This window comes from Aedes aegypti, chromosome 2 (genome assembly GCF_002204515.2).
Source record: "Aedes aegypti strain LVP_AGWG chromosome 2, AaegL5.0 Primary Assembly, whole genome shotgun sequence".
NCBI lineage: Eukaryota > Metazoa > Arthropoda > Insecta > Diptera > Culicidae > Aedes > Aedes aegypti.
Genome location: NC_035108.1, coordinates 43,163,265 through 43,185,815, shown reverse-complemented (window position 1 = coordinate 43,185,815; position 22,551 = coordinate 43,163,265). Strand labels below are relative to the sequence as shown.

The following is a 22,551-nucleotide window of genomic DNA, read 5'->3' as shown; positions in this document are numbered from 1 at the left end:
TAATTCTGAATTTGGTTGATTTAGTGATTAAAAATTGTACTTGCTCAGAAGTTACAAATCACTAGACAAACAAACTTTAAATCAAGTTATATTTTCAATTTTTTTCTGATAATCACGGTAAACGATTAATCGTTTGAATATCATCGATTATTTTTGAATTTGAGGACTTCAACTTCAAAAAGGCGTAACTTCGAAATGGGTCCTAATACTTTTCTGAAACTTTGTCCAGACATGTAGCTTAGCCTTATAAACGACCGGTGAGTTCAGGTTTGATGGAGATTTTTTTTTCTAATTATATCGGTCTGAAAAGTACCGTGGCCAATGTCTTCGGGCTTGCACAAGTCAGCAATCATCGCTTCATCTTGACAGAGAAGAAAATGGGTGACAACGACCGCAATGCTTTCTCGGATGATGGAAAGGCAAATAAGAATGGGTAAAACGTTTCATTTTTTTTTTCTATTTGGAACAGTACTCTGCTCTCATACAAAAATGAAGCAATCCGGGGACGCTAAAACAGGGGCGAATTATTGAATTAACGCTTGAATGTGATAAATCAGTTTTTTGTTCCATTTTTGTGGCAGCTACAGAACGGGAGGAAAATATTACGGACGAGGGAAACTCCCGGGATTAAATTTGAATAATTCAATTGGCCAATTTGTTCACCATAGCAGATCCATATCCATTTGTGTCCACTCTTAAATAATGTCATCATCCATTATCCATTATCCAGCATCGGGTCTTTGTAATAATTCCGAAACTAATTGATTCGTATTTATGTTGTTATAACAACTGTTCCCATTGTTCCAATTCTGACAGAATCCTGTCCTGTTCAGGATTCCGACAGAATCCTGTTCAGGATTCCAACAGAATCCTGTTCAGGATTCCAGTAGAATCCTGTTCAGGATTCCAGTAAAATCCTCTTCAGAATTCCAGTAGAATCCTGAACAGGATGTCAGTAGAAATCTGTTCAGAAATCCAACAGAATCCTGTTCAGGATTCCGACCAAATCCAGTTCAAGATTCTGAGGGAATCCTGGTCAGGATTCCAACAGACTCATGTTCAAGATTCCGACAGAATACTGTTCAAGATTCCGAGAGAATCCTGTTCATGATTCCAACAGAATCCTGTTCAGGATTCCAGTAAAATCCTCTTCAGAATTCCAGTAGAATCCTGTTCAGGATTCCAGTAGAATCCTGAACAGGATGTCAGTAGAAATCCAACAGAATCCTGTTCAGGATTCCGACCAAATCCAGTTCAAGATTCTGAGGGAATCCTGATCAGGATTCCAACAGAATCATGATCAAGATTCCGACAGAATACTGTTCAGGATTCCGAGAGAATCCTGTTCATGATTCCGACGAAATCCTGTTCATTATTCCGACAGAATCTTGTTCAGGATTTCAACAGAATCCTGTTCAGGATGCCGACAGAATCTCTTTCAGGATTCCGACAGAATCCTGTTCAGTATTCCGACAGAATGCTGTTCAAGATTCCGTCAAAATTCTGTCCAGAATTTCATATTTATGTCTAAATAACCGGCGGTTTTGCGTTTATTTTGAGTCCCAATATTACTATTTCATGTTCACCCTCCATACAATCCACTTACCTTGGGAACTTAAACTGGCCTTCATCGGAGCCTTCGCTTCCGAACGTAGTCAGAACGCGACCGTTGACGTCGAAGATCTGAAAAACAAAATTGGATCCGATCAGTTGCCAGTCTTTGAAAATGATTAACCTAATTTTGCCGAAACGACCCATCCACTTTACGATTCCAAACCCCCCAATTGACAACAGATAGAAAGTTCAAAAGGGGTGAACCTTGCTTACACCCCATGAGCATGGTGCTCATCCATCCAAGCCAATCAGTCATTTCACGCCATCCGGCATTATCGATAGGAGGCCCATGTAGACCAAAATGCGGAGTTCCTATCCGCAACCCTTCAGGGCAAAGCAGTCCCGGATGAGCCCTAAACTTCAGCCCCTAATCATCGAATCGAATCGGTAAATGTATTACTTAATGATGAGGGTTCTCCACAACGGCACGGCAATATGCCTCCGGCCAGTTGATCAACAAGGGAGTGGAAAATAGTTTGGCTTTTTTGAATGCGGAGGCAGAAGGCCGATGGCTGTCAACAACTTGACCAGATGTGGATGGGTTGCTGCCAAAGGTGAGGATGAAGGGACAAGATGGGGCAATCGGAATCGGTCCCGTTTGGTTTGCTGAGGGAGGAGATCTCTGGTTTGGCTTTGCTTGGAGCTGATGTTCTGCACCCGAATCAACACGACACGGTCAGATAATCAGATTGTCAAATTATCCAGATTCCATCTGGATGCGTCGTGTCAGGAAAGAAACCTGACACTCGACTGACAGGAGAGCGTAGGTAGCAGATTTGCTTTCCGGCTCACGCCAACCTGGAATTTGGATATTGCAAATTCCTTGAAGATACAATTTGTTGATTTGAAGAGACGGAGGCTGATTGTTAATGATGCTTTAGAGAAACGATAGACCAATGCCTGCATCAGAATTATTTCGATATAACAACGCATTTGTAGAAGTTTAGTGTCTCTTGCATATTGAAAACAATTTTAGCCTTTACAACTACCGAAATGCTAAACATTACATATAAATTGCAATTGGATTAGATGAACAATTTGAGGTGAAGATTTGCGAAAAAGTTACTCGTCTTCTCAGTGAGAGTCGAACTCACGAATCCCTGATCTCTAGTTAGGGCGCTTTGTCCCTACGCCTTGAGAGGACTCATGAACGCAGAAGTTAGCCTGAATTCGATTTCAGCTCAATAATCACGTGGTCCTTTTTCGCAAAGTGCACCTCTTTCGGAAGAATTAGATGCCCATCCAAACACAACGCTTTCTATTTGTATCCAATGCCCAGCCCGAGAGCGCATTATTTTTTAGGTAAGAGCCATTTAAAGCCATTTTAAGTCATTTTGAGCCATTTCAAGCCATAACAAGTCATTTTAGGCAATTTTAGGCAATTTTAGGCAATTTCAGGCCATTTGAAGCCAATTTAAGTTATTTCGAGCCAATTTTAGCAATTTCAGACAATTTCAGGCCATTTGAAGCCATTTAGAGCCATTTTAATTCATGTTAAGTCATTTTGAGCCATTTTAGTCCATTTCAAGCCATTTTAAGCAATTTTAGGCAATTTTAGGCCATTTGAAGCCATTTTAAGGAATTCCGAGCCATTTTAAGCTATTTCAGGCTATATGAAGCCATTTAGAGCCATTTCAAGTCATTTTGAGCCATTTTAAGCCATTACAGACCATTTTAGGCAATTGTAGGCATTTTCAGGCCATTTGAAGCAATTTATAGTCATTTTGAGCCATTTCGGACAATTTTAGGCAATTTGAAGGCATTAAGAGCCATTTTAAGTCATTTTTAACCATTTTAAGCCATTGCAAGCAATTTTAGGCCATTTTAGGCCACTTCAAGCCATTTTAAGACTTTTGAGGCCATCTTATGCCGTTTTGAGCTATTCTGAGCCATTTTGAACTGTTTGGAGCTATTTTTAATCATTTTAAGCCATAATAAGATATTTTAAGCCATTTTTAGCCAATTTAAGGCATTTGAAGCCAATTTTAAGCCATATTAGGCCATTTTGATCCATTTTCAGCCATTTTAGGCCATTTTGAGCTGTTTGAAACCATTTCAAGCCATTTTGGACCATTTTAGGCCATTTTAAACCATTTTTAGCAATATTAAGCCACTTTGTGCCATTTGAAGTCATTTTAAGTCATTTTAGGCAATTTTAGACCATTTGAAACTATGTTGATTTATTTTGAACCATTTTAGCCCGCTGAAGGTCATTTTAGGCCATTTTTAAGCTATTTTAGGCCATTTCATGCCATCTTAAGCCGTTATGAGTTATTCTGAACCATTTCGAGCTATTTGGAGCCTATTTTAATCGTTTTATACCATATTAAGCCATTTTAAGCTATTTTAGACCATTTAAAGCCATTTGAGGCTGTTTTTAGCCTTTTTTCCATTTTAAGCAATTTTCAGTCATTTTAGGCTATTTTGAGCTATTTTAAGCCATTTTGAGCCATGTTAAGCCATTTTGAGCCATTTTAGGCCAATTTAAACCATTTTTAGCAATACACTACTGACCCGATTTTGTCAGCCCCCGGTTTTGTCTGCCCCCGATTTTGTCTACCCCGATTTTGTCAGCTTTTTGACCCGATTTTGTCAGCCTATTTTAAATTTGTCAAAAAATTTGTTACCGTCATGTTTTACCACGTTTACATTAAAATTGATGATGATGTTTGATGTCATGCACGCATGGGCGTAGCCAGAGGGGGCAATGTCAATGCCTCTTATTAAGTGTTAAAAATCGATATTACCAATATAAGGGGGGAGGGAGCCCCTGATAAAAAAACTGGCTACGGCCATGTCCATTGCCCTTTTAAAAGTCCATGCAACCATGTAACACGCCAAATTTGAAAAACAGGAACAAAATAAAATGACCCGATTTTGTCAGGTTCCCCGTTTTGTCAGCCCAAAATTCATCGAGGGGCTGACAAAATCGGGTCCTTACTGTATTAGGCCGTTTCAAGATATGTTAAGCCATTTTTAGCCATTTTTAGGCATTTTTAGCCATGTTGAGCCATTTTAGACCATTTTAAACCAATTTTCAATTTGTAATTTTCAATTTGTAATTTTCAATTTGTAATTTTCAATTTGTAATTTTCAATTTGTAATTTTCAATTTGTAATTTTCAATTTGTAATTTTCAATTTGTAATTTTCAATTTGTAATTTTCAATTTGTAATTTTCAATTTGTAATTTTCAATTTGTAATTTTCAATTTGTAATTTTCAATTTGTAATTTTCAATTTGTAATTTTCAATTTGTAATTTTCAATTTGTAATTTTCAATTTTCAATTTTCAATTTTTAAAATTTTCAATTTTCAATTTTCAATTTTCAATTTTCAACTTTCAATTTTCAATTTTCAATTTTCAATTTTCAATTTTCAATTTTCAATTTTCAATTTTTAATTTTCAATTTTCAATTTGTAATTTTCAATTTGTAATTTTCAATATTCAATTTTCAATTTTTAAAATTTTCAATTTTTAAAATTTTCAATTTTTAAAATTTTAATTTTCAATTTTTCAATTTTCAATTTTCAATTTTCAATTTTCAATTTTCAATTTTCAATTTTCAATTTTCAATTTTCAATTTCAATTTTCAATTTTCAATTTTCAATTTTCAATTTTCAATTTTCAATTTTCAATTTTCAATTTTCAATTTTCAATTTTCAATTTTCAATTTTCAATTTTCAATTTTCAATTTTCAATTTTCAATTTTCAATTTTCAATTTTCAATTTTCAATTTTCAATTTTCAATTTTCAATTTTCAATTTTCAATTTTCAATTTTCAATTTTCAATTTTCAATTTTCAATTTTCAATTTTCAATTTTCAATTTTCAATTTTCAATTTTCAATTTTCAATTTTCAATTTTCAATTTTCAATTTTCAATTTTCAATTTTCAATTTTCAATTTTCAATTTTCAATTTTCAATTTTCAATTTTCAATTTTCAATTTTCAATTTTCAATTTTCAATTTTCAATTTTCAATTTTCAATTTTCAATTTTCAATTTTCAATTTTCAATTTTCAATTTTCAATTTTCAATTTTCAATTTTCAATTTTCAATTTTCAATTTTCAATTTTCAATTTTCAATTTTCAATTTTCAATTTTCAATTTTCAATTTTCAATTTTCAATTTTCAATTTTCAATTTTCAATTTTCAATTTTCAATTTTCAATTTTCAATTTTCAATTTTCAATTTTCAATTTTCAATTTTCAATTTTCAATTTTCAATTTTCAATTTTCAATTTTCAATTTTCAATTTTCAATTTTCAATTTTCAATTTTCAATTTTCAATTTTCAATTTTCAATTTTCAATTTTCAATTTTCAATTTTCAATTTTCAATTTTCAATTTTCAATTTTCAATTTTCAATTTTCAATTTTCAATTTTCAATTTTCAATTTTCAATTTTCAATTTTCAATTTTCAATTTTCAATTTTCAATTTTCAATTTTCAATTTTCAATTTTCAATTTTCAATTTTCAATTTTCAATTTTCAATTTTCAATTTTCAATTTTCAATTTTCAATTTTCAATTTTCAATTTTCAATTTTCAATTTTCAATTTTCAATTTTCAATTTTCAATTTTCAATTTTCAATTTTCAATTTTCAATTTTTCAATTTTCAATTTTCAATTTTCAATTTTCAATTTCAATTTTCAATTTTCAATTTTCAATTTTCAATTTTCAATTTTCAATTTTCAATTTTCAATTTTCAATTTTCAATTTTCAATTTTCAATTTTCAATTTTCAATTTTCAATTTTCAATTTTCAATTTTCAATTTTCAATTTTCAATTTTCAATTTTCAATTTTTCAATTTTCAATTTTCAATTTTCAATTTTCAATTTTCAATTTTCAATTTTCAATTTTCAATTTTCAATTTTCAATTTTCAATTTTCAATTTTCAATTTTCAATTTTCAATTTTCAATTTTCATTTCAATTTTCAATTTTCAATTTTCAATTTTCAATTTTCAATTTTCAATTTTCAATTTTCAATTTTCAATTTTCAATTTTCAATTTTCAATTTTCAATTTTCAATTTTCATTCAATTTTCAATTTTCAATTTTCAATTTTCAATTTTCAATTTTCAATTTTCAATTTTCAATTTTCAATTTTCAATTTTCAATTTTCAATTTTCAATTTCAATTTTCAATTTTCAATTTTCAATTTTCAATTTTCAATTTTCAATTTTCAATTTTCAATTTCAATTTTCAATTTTCAATTTTCAATTTTCAATTTTCAATTTTCAATTTTCAATTTTCAATTTTCAATTTTCAATTTTCAATTTTCAATTTTCAATTTTCAATTTTCAATTTTCAATTTTCAATTTTCAATTTTCAATTTTCAATTTTCAATTTTCAATTTTCAATTTTCAATTTTCAATTTTCAATTTTCAATTTCTCCTCACAAAATCTGTCTACTTGAAACCCGAATCAAAACAGCACAAACCGCTTCTTCTTCAAACACGTATTTCACCTACCGCCGACTCAGGCAATCAACGATAATTGCACCTGGTGACGTTGATAGTTCATCTCCGGTCCCTGGTGCTGATCGAAAAACACGCACTTCCGTCCTTCTTGGCCACATCGCACTACATATCGATGCTATCGATAATGTAGTGCTAATTTCGATTTTCGGTTTTCGTGGCCCCTTTGGCTGTGTGGGGTGTCACAAATTGTCTGGTGTGCTGTCTGTTTGCTGACGGCGACCTCAAGATAAAGGTGTGACATATGCGTGTGATACCTGCATACATAGTGGTGTCGTTCCGGCCAACATGAAAGAGGCCCTGGTCAGTCGGTAGCAAGGGAAAAACAAACACCAGAAAATCGAGAAATCGAAACGAAGAGCCATTCCGGAAAATCGTTGACAAGGGACAAATGACACGTGTCTACGATGGATTCCTTTGCTTTCCATTGGATTTTGTTTGGTTTGGAATGGTGTTTGATTCAAGTGTACCCATATAGGCATAAAGATGCTAGGCATAATGGACGTTAGAAAAAATCCTCTTATTGCTTATCTAGAAATTTTATTATGAATTTCTGCATGAGTATCCTCAGAGTATGTTCAAGAATCAATTCGAATTACATAAATTTATTCAAAGATTTTATCTCAATCGAAATCTTTCACTGGTTTTCAAAAAAAAGTTCTCGATAGGTTTTTCAGGGATTTTTTCATGGAACTGATCAAACATTTGTTTAGAGTTTTACCTAGAATACCACCAGTACCAGCAGCAGCTAGACGAGCAGTTAGAAAGAACAAACGTTTCTGGAGATATCATCAGCCTATGGGACCCTATTCATGAAACTGTGACCACAAATCCGCAGGATATGATTGGAACTGGTCAACGACTGCTTCGACGAAGAATGCCAGAGATTGATAGACGTAAACAATGTTTTGCAGAGGTCGTATGCCTATCATACTTATACCTAACGTCGTGTACTCTTCTGCTTCTTACCGTAATCCATCGATCTAACTGGTTCAGACATTCCCAAACTTTTTTGTCTATGGGATTCACTCTGCCTTGCGGAAAAGCCACAACAGTAGCCCAGGAAGGAAACCGCTGAGATAATCAAACATTTCACACCTCAAGACGAAAACGACCGGGCTTTGCTTCGAACCGAAAGAAAAGCTAACATAACTCACCTGAATACGATGGTTATTCGAGTCGGAAACGATGACACGATTCGTGTTGGAGACGGCAATGTAGTGTGGATGTTCGAGTTGGCCTTCCTCCTTGCCGCCGCTGCCAAATTTACCGATGAAGGTGCCGTCCGATTGGAAGACCTGCAATTTGTGGGAAATGTGTTTGGTTTGTTAGGATTTATTATTGTAATCCGTTGTACAGTGGGAAAAACGAAACCAAACGAGATTATCGGGTCATACCTGAATACGATGATTTTCCTTATCACATACGTAGATGAAGCCTAAGGCATCGGTGGTGATGCCCCACGGATAGTTGAACTTGCCATCGGCCGTACCCTGGCTACCGAACGAACGCAAGAAACGTCCAGCCGGATCCAGCACTTGAATGCGGTGATTGTATCTATGGAAGACGGAAGTTTTTGAAAATTTGAAGGATTCTTATGAAGGCATCGAATTCCTACCTATCGGCTATGATGAATTGTCCGATCCGGTTGACGGCAACACCCGCCAGGCAATCGAACTCGCCGTCCCCATTGCCGTACTGGCCAAACTCTTTCACGAAGATACCGTTGGAATCGAACACCTGGACGCGATGGTTGGAAGAGTCCGCGACCACGATGCTATTGTCCGGGCCCACGGCGATGCCGCGGGGCCACGTGAAGGAACCGGGTTCGCTCCCCCGACCTCCTATCTGGAACAGCTGTCGGCGCTTCTGCAGGTACTGAGTCCTAGGGGACATACCTGCTGCCCCTGGTATACCGACTACTGCTGTTGCCGTAGGAGAGGTAGGGGAGCCTACCCCGTTTTTTGAATCATCATCGGAACTGAGGATGTCGCTTTGGCGCAGGGGGAGGCCAAGGCTGAGTCGTCGGGCAGCTGCCGAGGACGACGCGGACGATGACGTAGACGGGGAGGCCAACGAGGAGGACGTTGCGGAGAGTGAAGAACTGGACGGGGTGTCTTTGCTGTCCTTGGTGGAGCGGTTGCCGTACTTGTTCTTCAGGTAGCGAGCCCACGAACTGAGAGCGGCTCCATCCTTATCGCTGCCGGTGTTGCGGTCTGGAGATGGTTCTCGGGACTTGAGAGCGTGGGTCGAACGGCTGCGGGACAGGTCGGCCGGTTGCGATGCCAGGGAGGAAGAGGCACCATATCTGAAAAGACGAAGTGGTTGATATGAATCTACAATTTTATATAGAGTAACGACTATTCTAGTAAATTTCCTCAACTTTTTGTTTGAAGCGCTTGATACACTGTGAATGAAAATTACCAAAAGGTCAACAAAAGAGAAAACTGTGGCATAATACAATTATCTATGGAATGTTTCAATAACGCCAGAATGGGGAAAATCTTTCGACAAATTTGTCTATAAAACTCCTAAAAATCACTGTCTAAAGACAACCTCAGATCAGGTAGCCGGCAGTTATCATCCCATCTTCTCATACACGGATGAGCTTTGATAGCAATCAGAACTTCAATTCAGTTGCTAATAAATCGTTAGCCACATCACACGTGCCGTATATCCTGTAGAACAAAATAATTGTCGTTCTTTCGTTCCCACAAAAATCGAAACACAGTCTACCCAAATTTGAAATCCTATATACTATTAAAGAGCCAAGTATCCAAATAGCAGCTGACAAGCCCTGTTTTAGCCGTATAACAGCCCTATAAGCCTAAAAAGACGAATTAGCGGGTTAGTGGTTACTTGCGGACTTTTATTTAAAGATTCCTATCTACGATTATTTCATCAAGATATCAGTCAAAACTTCTGCTACAATTTTCATAAGAAATGTGCTCCCGAATGCTGCAGAATCCATATACAGTACTGACCCGATTTTGTCAATCCCCGATTTTGTCTACCCCCGATTTTGTCAGCTTTTTGACCCGATTTTGTCAGCCTATTTTAAATTTGTCAAAAAATTGTTATCGTTATGTTTTTCCACGTATACATTAAAATTGATGATGATGTTTGATGTCATGAACGCATGGGCGTAGCCAGAGGGGGCAATGGCAATGCCTCTTATTAAGTGTTAAAAATCAATATTACCAATATAAGGGAAATATGAGCCCCTGATAAAAAAACTGGCTACGCCCATGTCCATCACCCTCTTAAAAGTCCATGTAACCAAGTAACACGTCAAAATTTTAAAAACATGAACAAAATAAAATGACCCGATTTTGTCAGGTTCCCCATTTTGTCAGCCTAAAATTCATCGAGGGGCTGACAAAATCGGGTCCTTACTGTATAGAGTGACTTGTGGTATTTCCGGCAGATTTGTTCTCTTCGTCATAAGTGGTTTTCAAAAAGCCATTCGGCTCAAAATTTGTATCAATATTTTAAGCATTTAACAGCATCTTACTGACGATTTCCAGAAGATTTGGCGAGAAAAACTGCTTAAAGTACGTAAGTTCTTCCTATAAGAAATGCACATTTTGTAAGAAATGGAAATTTAAGAATATCTACTATCAAAATTCCTAAAATATTTACACGTGAATATTCTCATAAATTCAATTGTGGTTTCTTCTAGAAGTTTCTCAGCTTGAACAATCAAAACTTTCTCAGGATATGACTACACATATGCATTCAGAATTTTGTGAATATATTCTTAGAAAACTCCCTTTTTTACCGCAATTCTGTACACACTTAGATTTTTTTCACGAGCTCGGCTGTGCGAATCTCGGTTTCCCGATTTTAACCGAGACTCAGCTTACAAATTGTCCGGTTGCTTAGCAACGGAGCGCGATTTACTGATACTCGGCTTTTATTTGCTGAGATCCCAGGAAATTTGTTTGCCGACTACTCGGCTGTGCGGATCTCGGTTAAAATTAGCCGAGATTCGGCATTCTGAATTAAGTGTGTATAAATATTCCATCATATTTTCATTTTTAATTTGCTCTAGGAACAGGTACAGCTGAAGATTCCTTTAAGAAGTTGTTAATGTATTCACCCAGCGATTTTTTCACAGATTCGAATCCTTTAGAGTTGTATCAAGAAGTGTTGAGCAAATTCCTACCTAAATACTTTCATCAGCTTTTCCAAGGAGTATTCTTGTAGTCCCTTCATAAACCCTGATTTAATTCACTAAGAACTACATTGATCACTCTTGAAATGTTCAACTAGTTACTACAGCAATAATGCTAAAGAATTCCGAATTATTTATCTGGGTACAGATGCAGAAATTCTTTTTTACCCAGAACATCCCAAGTAACAATTTTAGTTTTACGAATTACTTCCAGGGTGCTATAAATAAACGCCCATAAAACCACGGTCAAGGCACTTTTGTCTTCATCGCGTCCCCCAAAACCTCTTGTAGACTAGAGCGTGACTAGTTGGCCCACTCTAAAAGAGGCTATGAAGTGTATATTTATGTCACACAAATAAAGCAAAATAGCATTAATGGTAGCTGTTTTGAGGCCACCTGTCCTAGATGAAAGTCGCTTCATCTTGAAAATGATTTTATCATAACTTCGATCTTGCCGGATTTATTCCAACGTAAAAAAAAACAAAATAAGATTCAAAACACGTCTGTGATAATTTATTTCGTAGTGCTTTTTATTTAAAGTGATTTGTCTGGATTTAGTGCTCAAATCATTAGTGCCGAGTGAGATTTACAGTGAAATGTGATGAAAAAGAAGCAACATTGCGTTACCCCTTCTGAAAGTGCTATATTTCTGGTTATTTAGCATTTGCTAAAATAAATCACCAGGCGATGAATAAAACATATTCAGCAGTTCTTGGTTTGTTTCGGCAGTAATTGTACTGAAAATTATATTTGATCAATTTAAGCATCATACCATCGCATCTTATGATCAAATTAATGAAGATAATTCGATTCGAAAATAGTTAAATTGTACCAACCGGAGTAAAATTAATATGGCGGAACCATAATTGATAGTTATCATCGACAAATGCTGTTTTGTCATCATAAATACACAAATGAGAGCACAATGTTATGATTCGGCATTTGTGGGTGCACAATTGCCTTAATAAATGCTGATTGAAGATGATTCAGCTTTTTTTCGCTTATTATGGTAGCCAAGCAGCATTCAACAAAGTTTGACAGTTTGGGCGTGTTGTTATGAAGAATATACGCAAAAATAATGAAAATGGATTTTAGTTTCGCATTTTTTCATGAGCATTAAGTGTTTTTGAGTAATTTCGCAACGTGGATTATCATTATTGGTTGGTCTAGTGAGTAATAGATTCGCTATGTTAATGGTGTTATCGCGTCTTGAGTGCCGAAATACTGATCTAACAGGAATAGATAAGGTAAGTTATCAAGATACAAGTGCATGTCAATCAGTTTAAAAGCAGCTTTTATGGCAACAAGGTTTATTATATCAATCTTTTATCATAGCCGTAACAAATAAGTGTCATTCAGCTACTACAAGCAATTTCAATGAGGTATTATATGCTGCAATAAAGCTGGTTCTGTAGCCACAAAATTTTGATTTTATATTTTGCCTCTAAAAGGTTTTGAAAACAACTAAGAGCTGACTTACATAATATCATCTTCTCGCAACAGTAAATGTCGCCTCTAGCTACTAAAGCATTCACGTAACTGTCATAAAACATTAATAAATCCACACGAATGCCCAATTGCTGTGGAATTGTTACTTGGGATGCAAGTTTATTTTCGAGACTTCTTTAGAAGTCAAAAAAAAAAGTCGAAAATTTTGCTACTGTAATCTATAAGAAGTTATTTAAAATAACTGCAAAAACTCTTTCCACAATGGAATGTTATCCACTTTCTATGCAATATTTACAACCAAAGGGGTGTTTGATGAACCAATAAATTATACTCTACCCATCATAAGTATGGAATCGTTGCAATACTGAGTATTGCAGCACTTATAAGTTAAGCATCACCCAAAATCCAGTGATAAAAGTTCTTTCAAGACAAATAAAAAATCGCAGGTGCTCAAAGACGTACTTTTAAGATGACCTCAAAAATACATTGATGTAGCACTTCAGAATCACGAGATATATTCATTTTAGGTGATGCTAAACTTTTTAAGGTGCTGCAATATTCAGTATGAGTGTTACAATACACGATTCCATACATATGATGGGTAGTGTAAGTACCATAAATTTGATTTCTTACTAATAGAGCAAATGTCAATGTCCCAAGTAGTAAATGACGTGAATGTTCGACGTTGACAACATTATAGAAAACTGATCAGAAAAATTGTGAAAAATGATCAATTTCACCCGAAATTACGGTAGGTTGTTAAAGGCTCTATTATCAAAAAATATGAAAGTTATTACCAATTTTATGCAAAACATAAATCACCCGAATGGCTCGATACTGTTGTAGTCCGTGAAAGTTGCCGCTCTCGCGCCACGTACCAAATCTGAGAGTTAATATTTACATTCATAGGGTTCTACGATTGAGAGGTGCCACGGACTGTTATCATAACAGTGTTATGGTTTACGAACTGTTACACTGAATATGGTTCGATCGGCTTATTCGGATCAAAATCCAAACATTGCTCAAAATATTGCTTCCTCATTTTTTATCAACTACTTCCAGATTATTTTTTAACGGATTCCACAAGAGATTACTCTAAATATTTCTTTACGACTTCTGTAAAAAAAATTATTCATTTTTTTAAACTAGTTTGTTTATTTGTGGCTAAATTGTTGTTTATTCATTGATGCTATTATTTCTCATAAAACACCCCCAGGGATTCCTGAAGGCGGTCCCATTCTTCAAGCGGTTCTTAGAGAGCAGTTTTCGCTGAAACCAGGCCGCCATCGGCGCCCATCGTTAGAATTCCAATTTTAGGGTTCCAATGCTAGTAATGGACCCCTTAGTAGCTGAAATTCATTCTTGACGCATTTCCGCAATGATATATCAGACGCATATACGTTTTGTGTAGTCTAACAACAAGTTCAATGTTTTTACTTCATAGTAAGCCTATGAAACATACAAAATCATACGATTTTTGCAGCGAAATATGCATTTGGAAAACTGTTGTCCGAATGCCTATTATGGACCCTCCCGGGGAATGTTTACAAATTTGACGTTTCCTATTATGGACCCTCCATTTGATTTCCATGTAATCCGGCTCGCTGCTGACGTGCCCATTATGGACCCCCTGGAAATGCGTATTTTGGACCCTCTTGTGTGGTTTCATTTACAAAACTGTTCAAATTTCTGTATTAATGCGTCTTAACCCAAATATTTTGCCTAAAACTGCTGACTAACAATGCAATCGAAGTTCCCCGGTGGATTTTCATAGGAATAAGGTTGCTTAGAGTGTTAATTTTATGTTTTTCTGTACGGGGTCCATAACACGCAAAGGGTCCATAACCGGCATCGACTCCCTATGTCACTGATCGCTAGTTTCCCATAAAACTTAAGGGTGGTCTTTTCGGTTTTTTCAATACCGAAATTGATCAGTAGGGTGAAATTGATCACTGTGTCACACGATTTTATTTCCCTCTAATACAGCACAGAAATCAATGCAAGCTATGTAAATGAACGTTGTTTGTCTTAACTATTGTCGAATTGCATGTTGTGAAGCTTATTGTGTTAAGGAATGTTTAGTTCTATGAAAATAATAGAAAATTCCATAATCGTGTTTTGTGTGGTATTGGCAGACATCAATAAACTTAAAGTTTTAAACAAGGATTTGGACATGGTGTCAACCTGAAAATTTGTAAGGATGCTTGAAATATATCCCCAAAAGGAATTTTATCATCAAAATTCGTACCAATTGGTTTATTTTGTTGTAATAATTGAATTTTTTTTAAAGATATCAGAAGATTCCTTCGGAAATTGCCTACATTTTGGCGTTTTCTGTGGAATTGTTGAAAATTAATTGTTTATTATTTCCATAAACTTTGCATTGTGAAGAATTTGGCAAGCATATTTGGATTCAGGAGGCCCAAATTAAATAAGTAAAGTTGTTTTCAAAACTAACAATGATTGTTTTGACAGGTGATCAATATCACCCCGAAATGGAATTCCTTGATTTTTTATTTTAGAGACGATTTTCAGCACTAAAATCACAACTGTATGAAAATTTGAGTATATAAACCAATGAGGCTCACCGTCGTACTTGTTTTCCTGCATTAAGTTGTTTGGAATTGGCAACATCATAGAAAACAGACATGTAAAACAGTGAAAAGTGATCAATTTCACCCGAAATTACGGTACGTGCGCGTAAGACCGCCACCTTTGAAGAGTAAACAGCGAGTTGAGAGGACCGCTTGTAAATAGATTATTAGTGATATGAGAGCCGCTTAAACTTAAACTGGAGGACTTGGTGAATACGCGACGCATGTCACGTTGTAGAGAAGCAGAAAGTAACAAGTTGTGAGATCTGTTACCACCCATGTCGGAGTGAATCAACAGTACGTGTTCATATAGATGATACTGAAACCAAAGGTTCCGATTTAACTGTCAAACGAGAGTCGAGCAAACCAGTCGAGCAAATTCAATGAGCTTCAGAAAGATGTTACACATAAAAAAACGATGGATCTGTGTTAGTGCAAAGTTATACTAGAGTGAAGTAACTGATTAGCTTATTCTCTCATGACTAGTGCTGTAAACATTCAACATTTTTTGCGACGTTCATTTCGGTGCCATGATCAGCAGTCATTTTATTTTTCTGCCTTAATCCGCTCTCACGCAGAATGAGCATCGAGAAACAGAAAAACCTTTCAATTGATTGTCGTCTGATACAATAATAATTGCATGAATCATAAGTTTTGCATAAAATTCAGAACTATCGGTTCATAGACAACATTAGTAGTATGATATTGCATGTTATGTTGAATGTGACACACACACAGTGAAAGTAGCGATTATTACGAAAAATGACAGAAACGAACAAATCCGTAACCAGTGTTGTGAAAAACTCAATTTCTCACAACTCACGCTTGAGATTTTTCATGCGTGAGTTGTCAATCATGCAACTCAGCAGTCAAAAAATCATGGATGAGTTGGCTCACCTTTTTGACTCATTGTCTCGTAGCTCCACAGTTTACTCACACACGGCAACAATTTCTTGTTGGTCTGGTAAAATTATATTAAGCCTTTCTAACGTAAACAACAACATTCAGGTTTCTCGACTTTTTGCCGGGTTTTTCGACTGAATCATTTTTTTCGGTTTGAGTTGATTGAGTTGATTTTGCATCAAAATCTCAAGCGTGAGATTTGCGAAGCAGATCTCTAATGAGTTTGCTCTCACGGGAGAGCGTATTGATTGAGATTTTGAGTGTGAGTCTATCAACACTGTCCGTAACGTTTCCTAGCGAAACTCTCGTGGTCAGAGGCATTCAATTGACATTTTTATTTCCGACATTCGTTAGATCGCTCGTATTACTCATGTTTAAGGGAAGCGCTGCCGAATATCAGCGGAAACGAGTCAACTACCGTGATTGCTTACAACACTGCTTATGACGACTCAATGAGAATATATGCCGAGATGAAGAACATTTACTCTGCATGACATACGTATACGGCGCAAAATATATCACAACTACAAGCGCGGGAGCTACTATAAGAAGCCATCTGAAATAGTGACGTAGTTACCTTTTGTTTTTTTCTTCTTTACTAATATATAGTCGTCGCTTCTTCTACTTCTTCTTCTAAATTTAACCACATACAAACAGACATAAAAGTTAAAATAATTATCGAAGGATCATTGAAGGTAGCTCTTTCAGCACTCACCGTATCAAAACAGTGGCACCACCGTACATGGGATTTAGCATTGTGACAGCATTCCTGTTCCGTCAAATACACAAGACTACGGTGGCGCTATCCATGCTTTTTATAGCGGCCGTTTTGGTTATTTTAATGATCCATTTAAAACGTTGTTCGCGATACAGAACATTAACGCCAAATGTCAAAAATACTGATTTTCGCTCTACGGAAACTAGATGACGGTAGTGCGTAAACGTCAAACTCAAACAAAAGCGATACGAGCGCCACGAATGAGCATGTGGTACACTACTAAACATGTGAATTTTGCTGTACGATGAAATAAATATGTAATGTATGCTTATATGTAGCTTTAGTATATATTTTGCATTGATGGCGGCTCCAAGAATGGCACGCAAATTGGAAAATTGTTCGCATTGGCTCAATTATTTATGGACATTGCAAATATTGTTTATAAATGATATAAAACTGATCTCCACGTTTGTTTTCTCTTCACATACAACATGCTATTTGTTGATTTGTAGAAGGCAGACAAAATCATTAATGGACAACGGCCTGTCGAGGCCTGCAAATTCTGCATTGGTGTCAGATGGTAAAAAACCCACTCAAAATTCAAAGCACCACGTGATTGCAGGAACTAATGAAAATTATGAACGGAGGTCTTTTTTTAAACAAGGAAATCTGCATCACTTTAAAAAAGATTTCATGCGTGTGCTAGAATAAGGGCGTAAGTCGCATGATCGATTTCTCTTCATCGATGCTCTCTTCTGTGAAAAAAATTGAGAAAGTACAAATTTTTCAGCATTTTTTTCATTTCAAACCGCTTGGCAGCGATGCAATCTTACGTCCTGAGGTGAAAAAAGCTGACAGACTTGCATCTTGTCACTTTTATTCACAGAAGAGAGGATCAATGAAGAGACATAGATCATGCGACTTACGCCCTTATTAAAGCACACGCTTCATTTAAGGCAGCAAATAAAGAAAAAGGAAATTTAATTTAAAGGAAAGCAGAGGTGGTAGATTAAAATTTACAGGGCACGCTTGGTTATATTATAGTAATCAATTTTCACTGAGCTTTCATCAAGACTTAAAACCCATCCTTTTTTATCATGTTTTCAATATGATTTTTTTACCGGGGAGAAAGGGGGATGTGTGGGGCGATATGGCAACATTGTGTTTGTGTCGTCTTAGCCCCGGCGTTGCTCACCGATGAGTCAGAGTTGAGTGGCTTACGAAGGAAGACGTGTTAACACACTTCCGAGGCGGCGATCTACGTTATGAGTTATTTCCCTGTTGCAGTTGGATATTGCACAGTTTTATCTAAACATTTCACCACTTTAACATTCAAAAATTGATTAGGATATTACTACACATATGTATACAAAAATTGGTTATCCAACAAACTTTCTGCAATTCTGTATTAAGATTCTTTTATATGTTCATTTAAAATTTGCTCTTGGAAAATGTACATCTCAAGATTCCTTTAGGAAGTTTTTAAAAGACTCACTCAGCGATTTTTTCGCAGGTTCTACTACGAAGTTGCTTCAATTCTTCAGAATTTACCATGAAGCGTTGCACAAATTCCTTCGTGATTTTTTTCATCAGCTTTTCAATATCACCAAAAGCCCCTTTTGATCGCTCAAGAAATTTTCAAGTGGTTTCCAGAATAATAATGCTACGGGATTCTGAATTATTTCTCTGTGTACAGTTTCAGATTCTTTTTCTTTATACAGACAAGCTTCAATCCCGGGACAAGCAAAATGGTCGGAAAATGGACACTCTAGCGAACACGAAGGCAAATTTTATCATTTTTTGTATTCACATGAAAGGGAATACTGGCAAAATCAAAGGCAAACAATTAGAATATCGTCTAATATTAGTACCTATCAAACAGACAAATTATTTTATATTGGAAGCAATAGTCTAATGATCTACTTATTTACTCACAAAGAAGATGTTTTCACAATTACCAAAAATGATACAACATACTTAAAGGGAAAAACTTAACTTGAACTTAAAATCTTAAGAAAATTGTCAATATAAGTCAAGGGTTATCAAAACCCCAGCGTTTCAGCGTCCGCAGACCCACATCGAGTCGTGACGACTTTACAGGGTGTCAACGATGCCTTTTTAAATCGATGAATAGATGTACGGAATCTTTAATCTCGCTTTTTTACTAGTGTTCAGAAATACAGGTTTTTGATACTCCACATACTGTTAAAATTATGACTTAGGTGTTTTTGTTAATTCCTGAATATTTGTATGTCAAGAAAAGATTGCAAGTAAGTTATTTTTTCGTGAATTTGCATCGTTCCTGGAGATGCAAAATTCCCACTATGAAAATTCATGACATATTGTTTTGGTTATACTTGGAAGATTTGGTCAAAAATCTTTGTTAACATTTTCGTGGCCAGAAATTCTTCACTCTTTCCATTCAAAACATTGGCAGAATCTACATACGTTTATCAACAGGATTTTTGGTGTGATTTCCAAATGATATCTGCAGTATTGAGCATTGATAGTTTCAGCGAAAATTTTAACAAGATTTTTCAAGAGTTTCTGGAGAAATTCACAATTGTCGATGAAAACGAGCTTCTTTCCTAAAATATAAAAATAAGTTTATGGAACTGATTCCTGAAGAACCCCCAATAACATTTTTGAAATGAATTCTGGTGAGACCATCTTGGACTACTGGTGAAATCCTTTGGCAATATCTGACGAATCATCCAAATCTTTTTAAAATCGTGAGGGTTGTTTGCTGAAGAAATCTCTCTTGAGTTGCGGGTGAGATTGTTGTAAGAATCTCCCGAAGCACTTGATTATCATTGGTCGTTTTTTCATACACAATGGTTAAAATGAGAGATTTGATGATTACTTATAATTTAGTTTTTGGAATACTTAGTTCCAGGCCTTCAACATTTAAATTTATGAAAGAATAACGTAGAATGCGTATTTTATATGGGCAGAACCATATTTACTTGGTTTACTCCTGCCTAACTGAAGTTTTGTGGTGGATTACAGAAATAATTTTTGTGTTTGTCTGCAGAGTATATCTGTTAATTCATTCTGAAGCCGTTTTTAGTTTTCCATTGATCTTTCGAAAAGGATTCTTAAATGATAATTTTGATTCTTGAAGAGATCATTCGTGGTTATCTGTCAGGTTATAGCTTATTCAGTTATTCAATTCGATACTAAAATCGAGCTTTATTGGGTTCATTTTAATTTTATTATGAGTAAACCCTTCATTTTACAAGCTTTGAGCTTTGATCAGATGAACCAGCTTGTGGTTTAAAGCTTTCCCGATAAAGAAGCTAAAAGAGATTGTATTTTTTCAGGGGTCCGCAAAATGCTATGCAAAAGCCATGGAGGGGAGGTAGCAAAGTCAACCACGCGGTTTTATCGAAATAAAGAAGTGTTGTGCTGTCATATAATAGTGTTTTCGGTTGAGTATTCATGAGCTGTAATCATTCACTTGCCCATTTTACCTTACCATTCTTTATGCATTAAACCAGGGGTTTTCAGTCTTTTTCGTTCGCGGAGCACTTTTTGAAATAAAATTGTAGCGCGGAGCACCTGTTCTCCGTTTTAGAACCTACAAAAACCGTAAAGGAAGATTTGTTGGTCAATGTTGATTTTATTTCCCCACTTCAATCGTTAATTACGGTTTAAAAAAATACTAAAACATCAATTTTAATTGACGTCCCTTTTTTTATTTCAAGGTTAGTCTGGGATAATTAGGCATGTAAACGAATCTATATTTCGTTCTTCGTCAAATTTTTCAAAATACGTGGCTTGAAAATTTCAGAATAGCATTGGTTGGGAAATTTCTTTCCTTTTTAGCCTCTATTGATGTGTCTGAATGGTTCTCAAGTTCAGCACTTTCAAAAATATTAGTAATTTTGAACTTGTGAATTTTTTTTTATCACAATGACAAAATTCGGATTATTCTCGAAGTTTCATATATGGTGCTGCTTTGAATTTCCGGACGCTTCAAAAGCCGGAAACTGACTTTAATAACGGTAGTTTTTTGACTGAATTCCGATTGTTTTCGCTTATGCCGTCTTCAACGCTCTTTATTCATAGAAGTCATTCGAAGCATCGAAGCAATTCGAATCAACACGGTACCTCAGATTTGATTCGACGATTATTCGTATCCCAACAACACTTTCAAACGCTGAATTTTCTGTAGGAAAAAAATGATTTCTTCGTCTTTAAGGGTTGTTTTCTACATTGAATTCAAGAAAACCCTACACCGACAGAATGTTTCTAAAAAAATACAAAACCGTAGCCCAAATTCTGAAGTTTATCGAAAAAATATCCGATGTCTTTCATTCAATAATGATCATTCAATAATTGACACCATGTGTATAAGACTCGTAAAAGCTGTTACGATTTTTCAACGCGATCGGATGTTTTGCTCTTCAAATGTATGTTCTTAAAAATTCTACATATAGCTGGTTTTTATATAATTAAGAGCATATCTTATAGCGAAAAAAATAAATATTTCAAGGGACGGACCAAGTGTAGTGGTTAGAACACACGTCTCTTCCGCCGAGGACCTGGAATCGAATCCCATCCCCTATATTAGTCACTTATACCGTTAAAGTTATAGTGACGACTTCTTTCGCAAGGGAAATAAAGCCGATGGTCCCGAGTTGAACTAGCCTAGGATCTAAAATCTCGTTAATAATAATAAAAATCATCGGTTAATATTTTTAAAACTATTGCGGAGCACCAAGTGCTCCGCGGAGCACGATATGAAAACCGCTGCATTAAACCATACGAGATTGAATTTATCTTGAAATTTCTCATGTTCCTCAACGATCTTAATTTTATCCGAAGCCCTTAGAATTTACAAATAACTTTTAATAACAATATTACTTCCTCAATATGCCAACTGTCCGATTTCGATTATCATAATTTTGCGATTTTATTCAGAGAAAAAGAGGTTAAAAATTGGGTGTGGTTGTATTTTTCTATCATCAAAACCTCTGCAATTATTGCAATACTGCACAGTGCTCAAAGAAGTTTCTAAAAAATTGTAAACCCCGAAAAATATTCAATTGGAAAATTATGTAATCGTTCAAACAATAACCTCAAATTTCAAATAATTCAGCGATAATCTAAAAACATTACAATTCCCAGGAGCTTTCAGGGATCAGCAATTGTCTCATTTTAATTGAATATCTTATTGAAGTCATTAACTTTTACCAACAATTCCGAAATAATATGAGACTTTTTCTTTATCGCGGTCCAAATTTGCCTTAATATTCCGCTAAAAGTCACCATTGATTAATAAAGTATCTCTGAGTTCGATAATATTCATTCCGAAAGTCACAACCAACGTCAAGGAACCAAACATGGAATCAATAGGGTAAATCTTGAATAAAATGTTGTTGTGGGTTTACAGCTTGCAATTTCAAAGATGATGAGTTTATAGCTTGCAATTTCAAAGTGATAAAACTGAGTTCTGTTTGATCTTTCGACCTTGACGCTTGCTCTTGCGAGAGCGGGTGACGAGGGCAGGATCAAACATGTCGCGCGTCGGTCTAGTAAAGTGAAAAAGTGGCGTGATCGTTAAGTTCCGTTTGATCTTTCGACCTTGACGCTTGCTTCTGCGGGAGCGGGTGAC

The 22,551-nt window shown here is 35.5% G+C and overlaps 1 protein-coding gene across 7 annotated transcripts in view; it reads right to left on the bottom strand.

Moving 5' to 3' along the window:
• LOC5577066 (RING finger protein nhl-1) overlaps positions 1 to 22,551 on the bottom strand; it is a 191,440-nt gene that overhangs the window by 32,256 nt on the left and 136,633 nt on the right. For all 7 annotated transcript variants that reach the window (XM_021840650.1, XM_021840653.1, XM_021840651.1 and 4 more), the window contains 4 exons: positions 8,709 to 9,398; positions 8,488 to 8,647; positions 8,248 to 8,388; positions 1,607 to 1,683 (listed from right to left, as the gene is read on the bottom strand). In XM_021840650.1, coding sequence (XP_021696342.1) covers positions 1,607 to 1,683; positions 8,248 to 8,388; positions 8,488 to 8,647; positions 8,709 to 9,398 — 1,068 coding nt within the window. The remainder of the gene's footprint in view (positions 1 to 1,606; positions 1,684 to 8,247; positions 8,389 to 8,487; positions 8,648 to 8,708; positions 9,399 to 22,551) is intronic.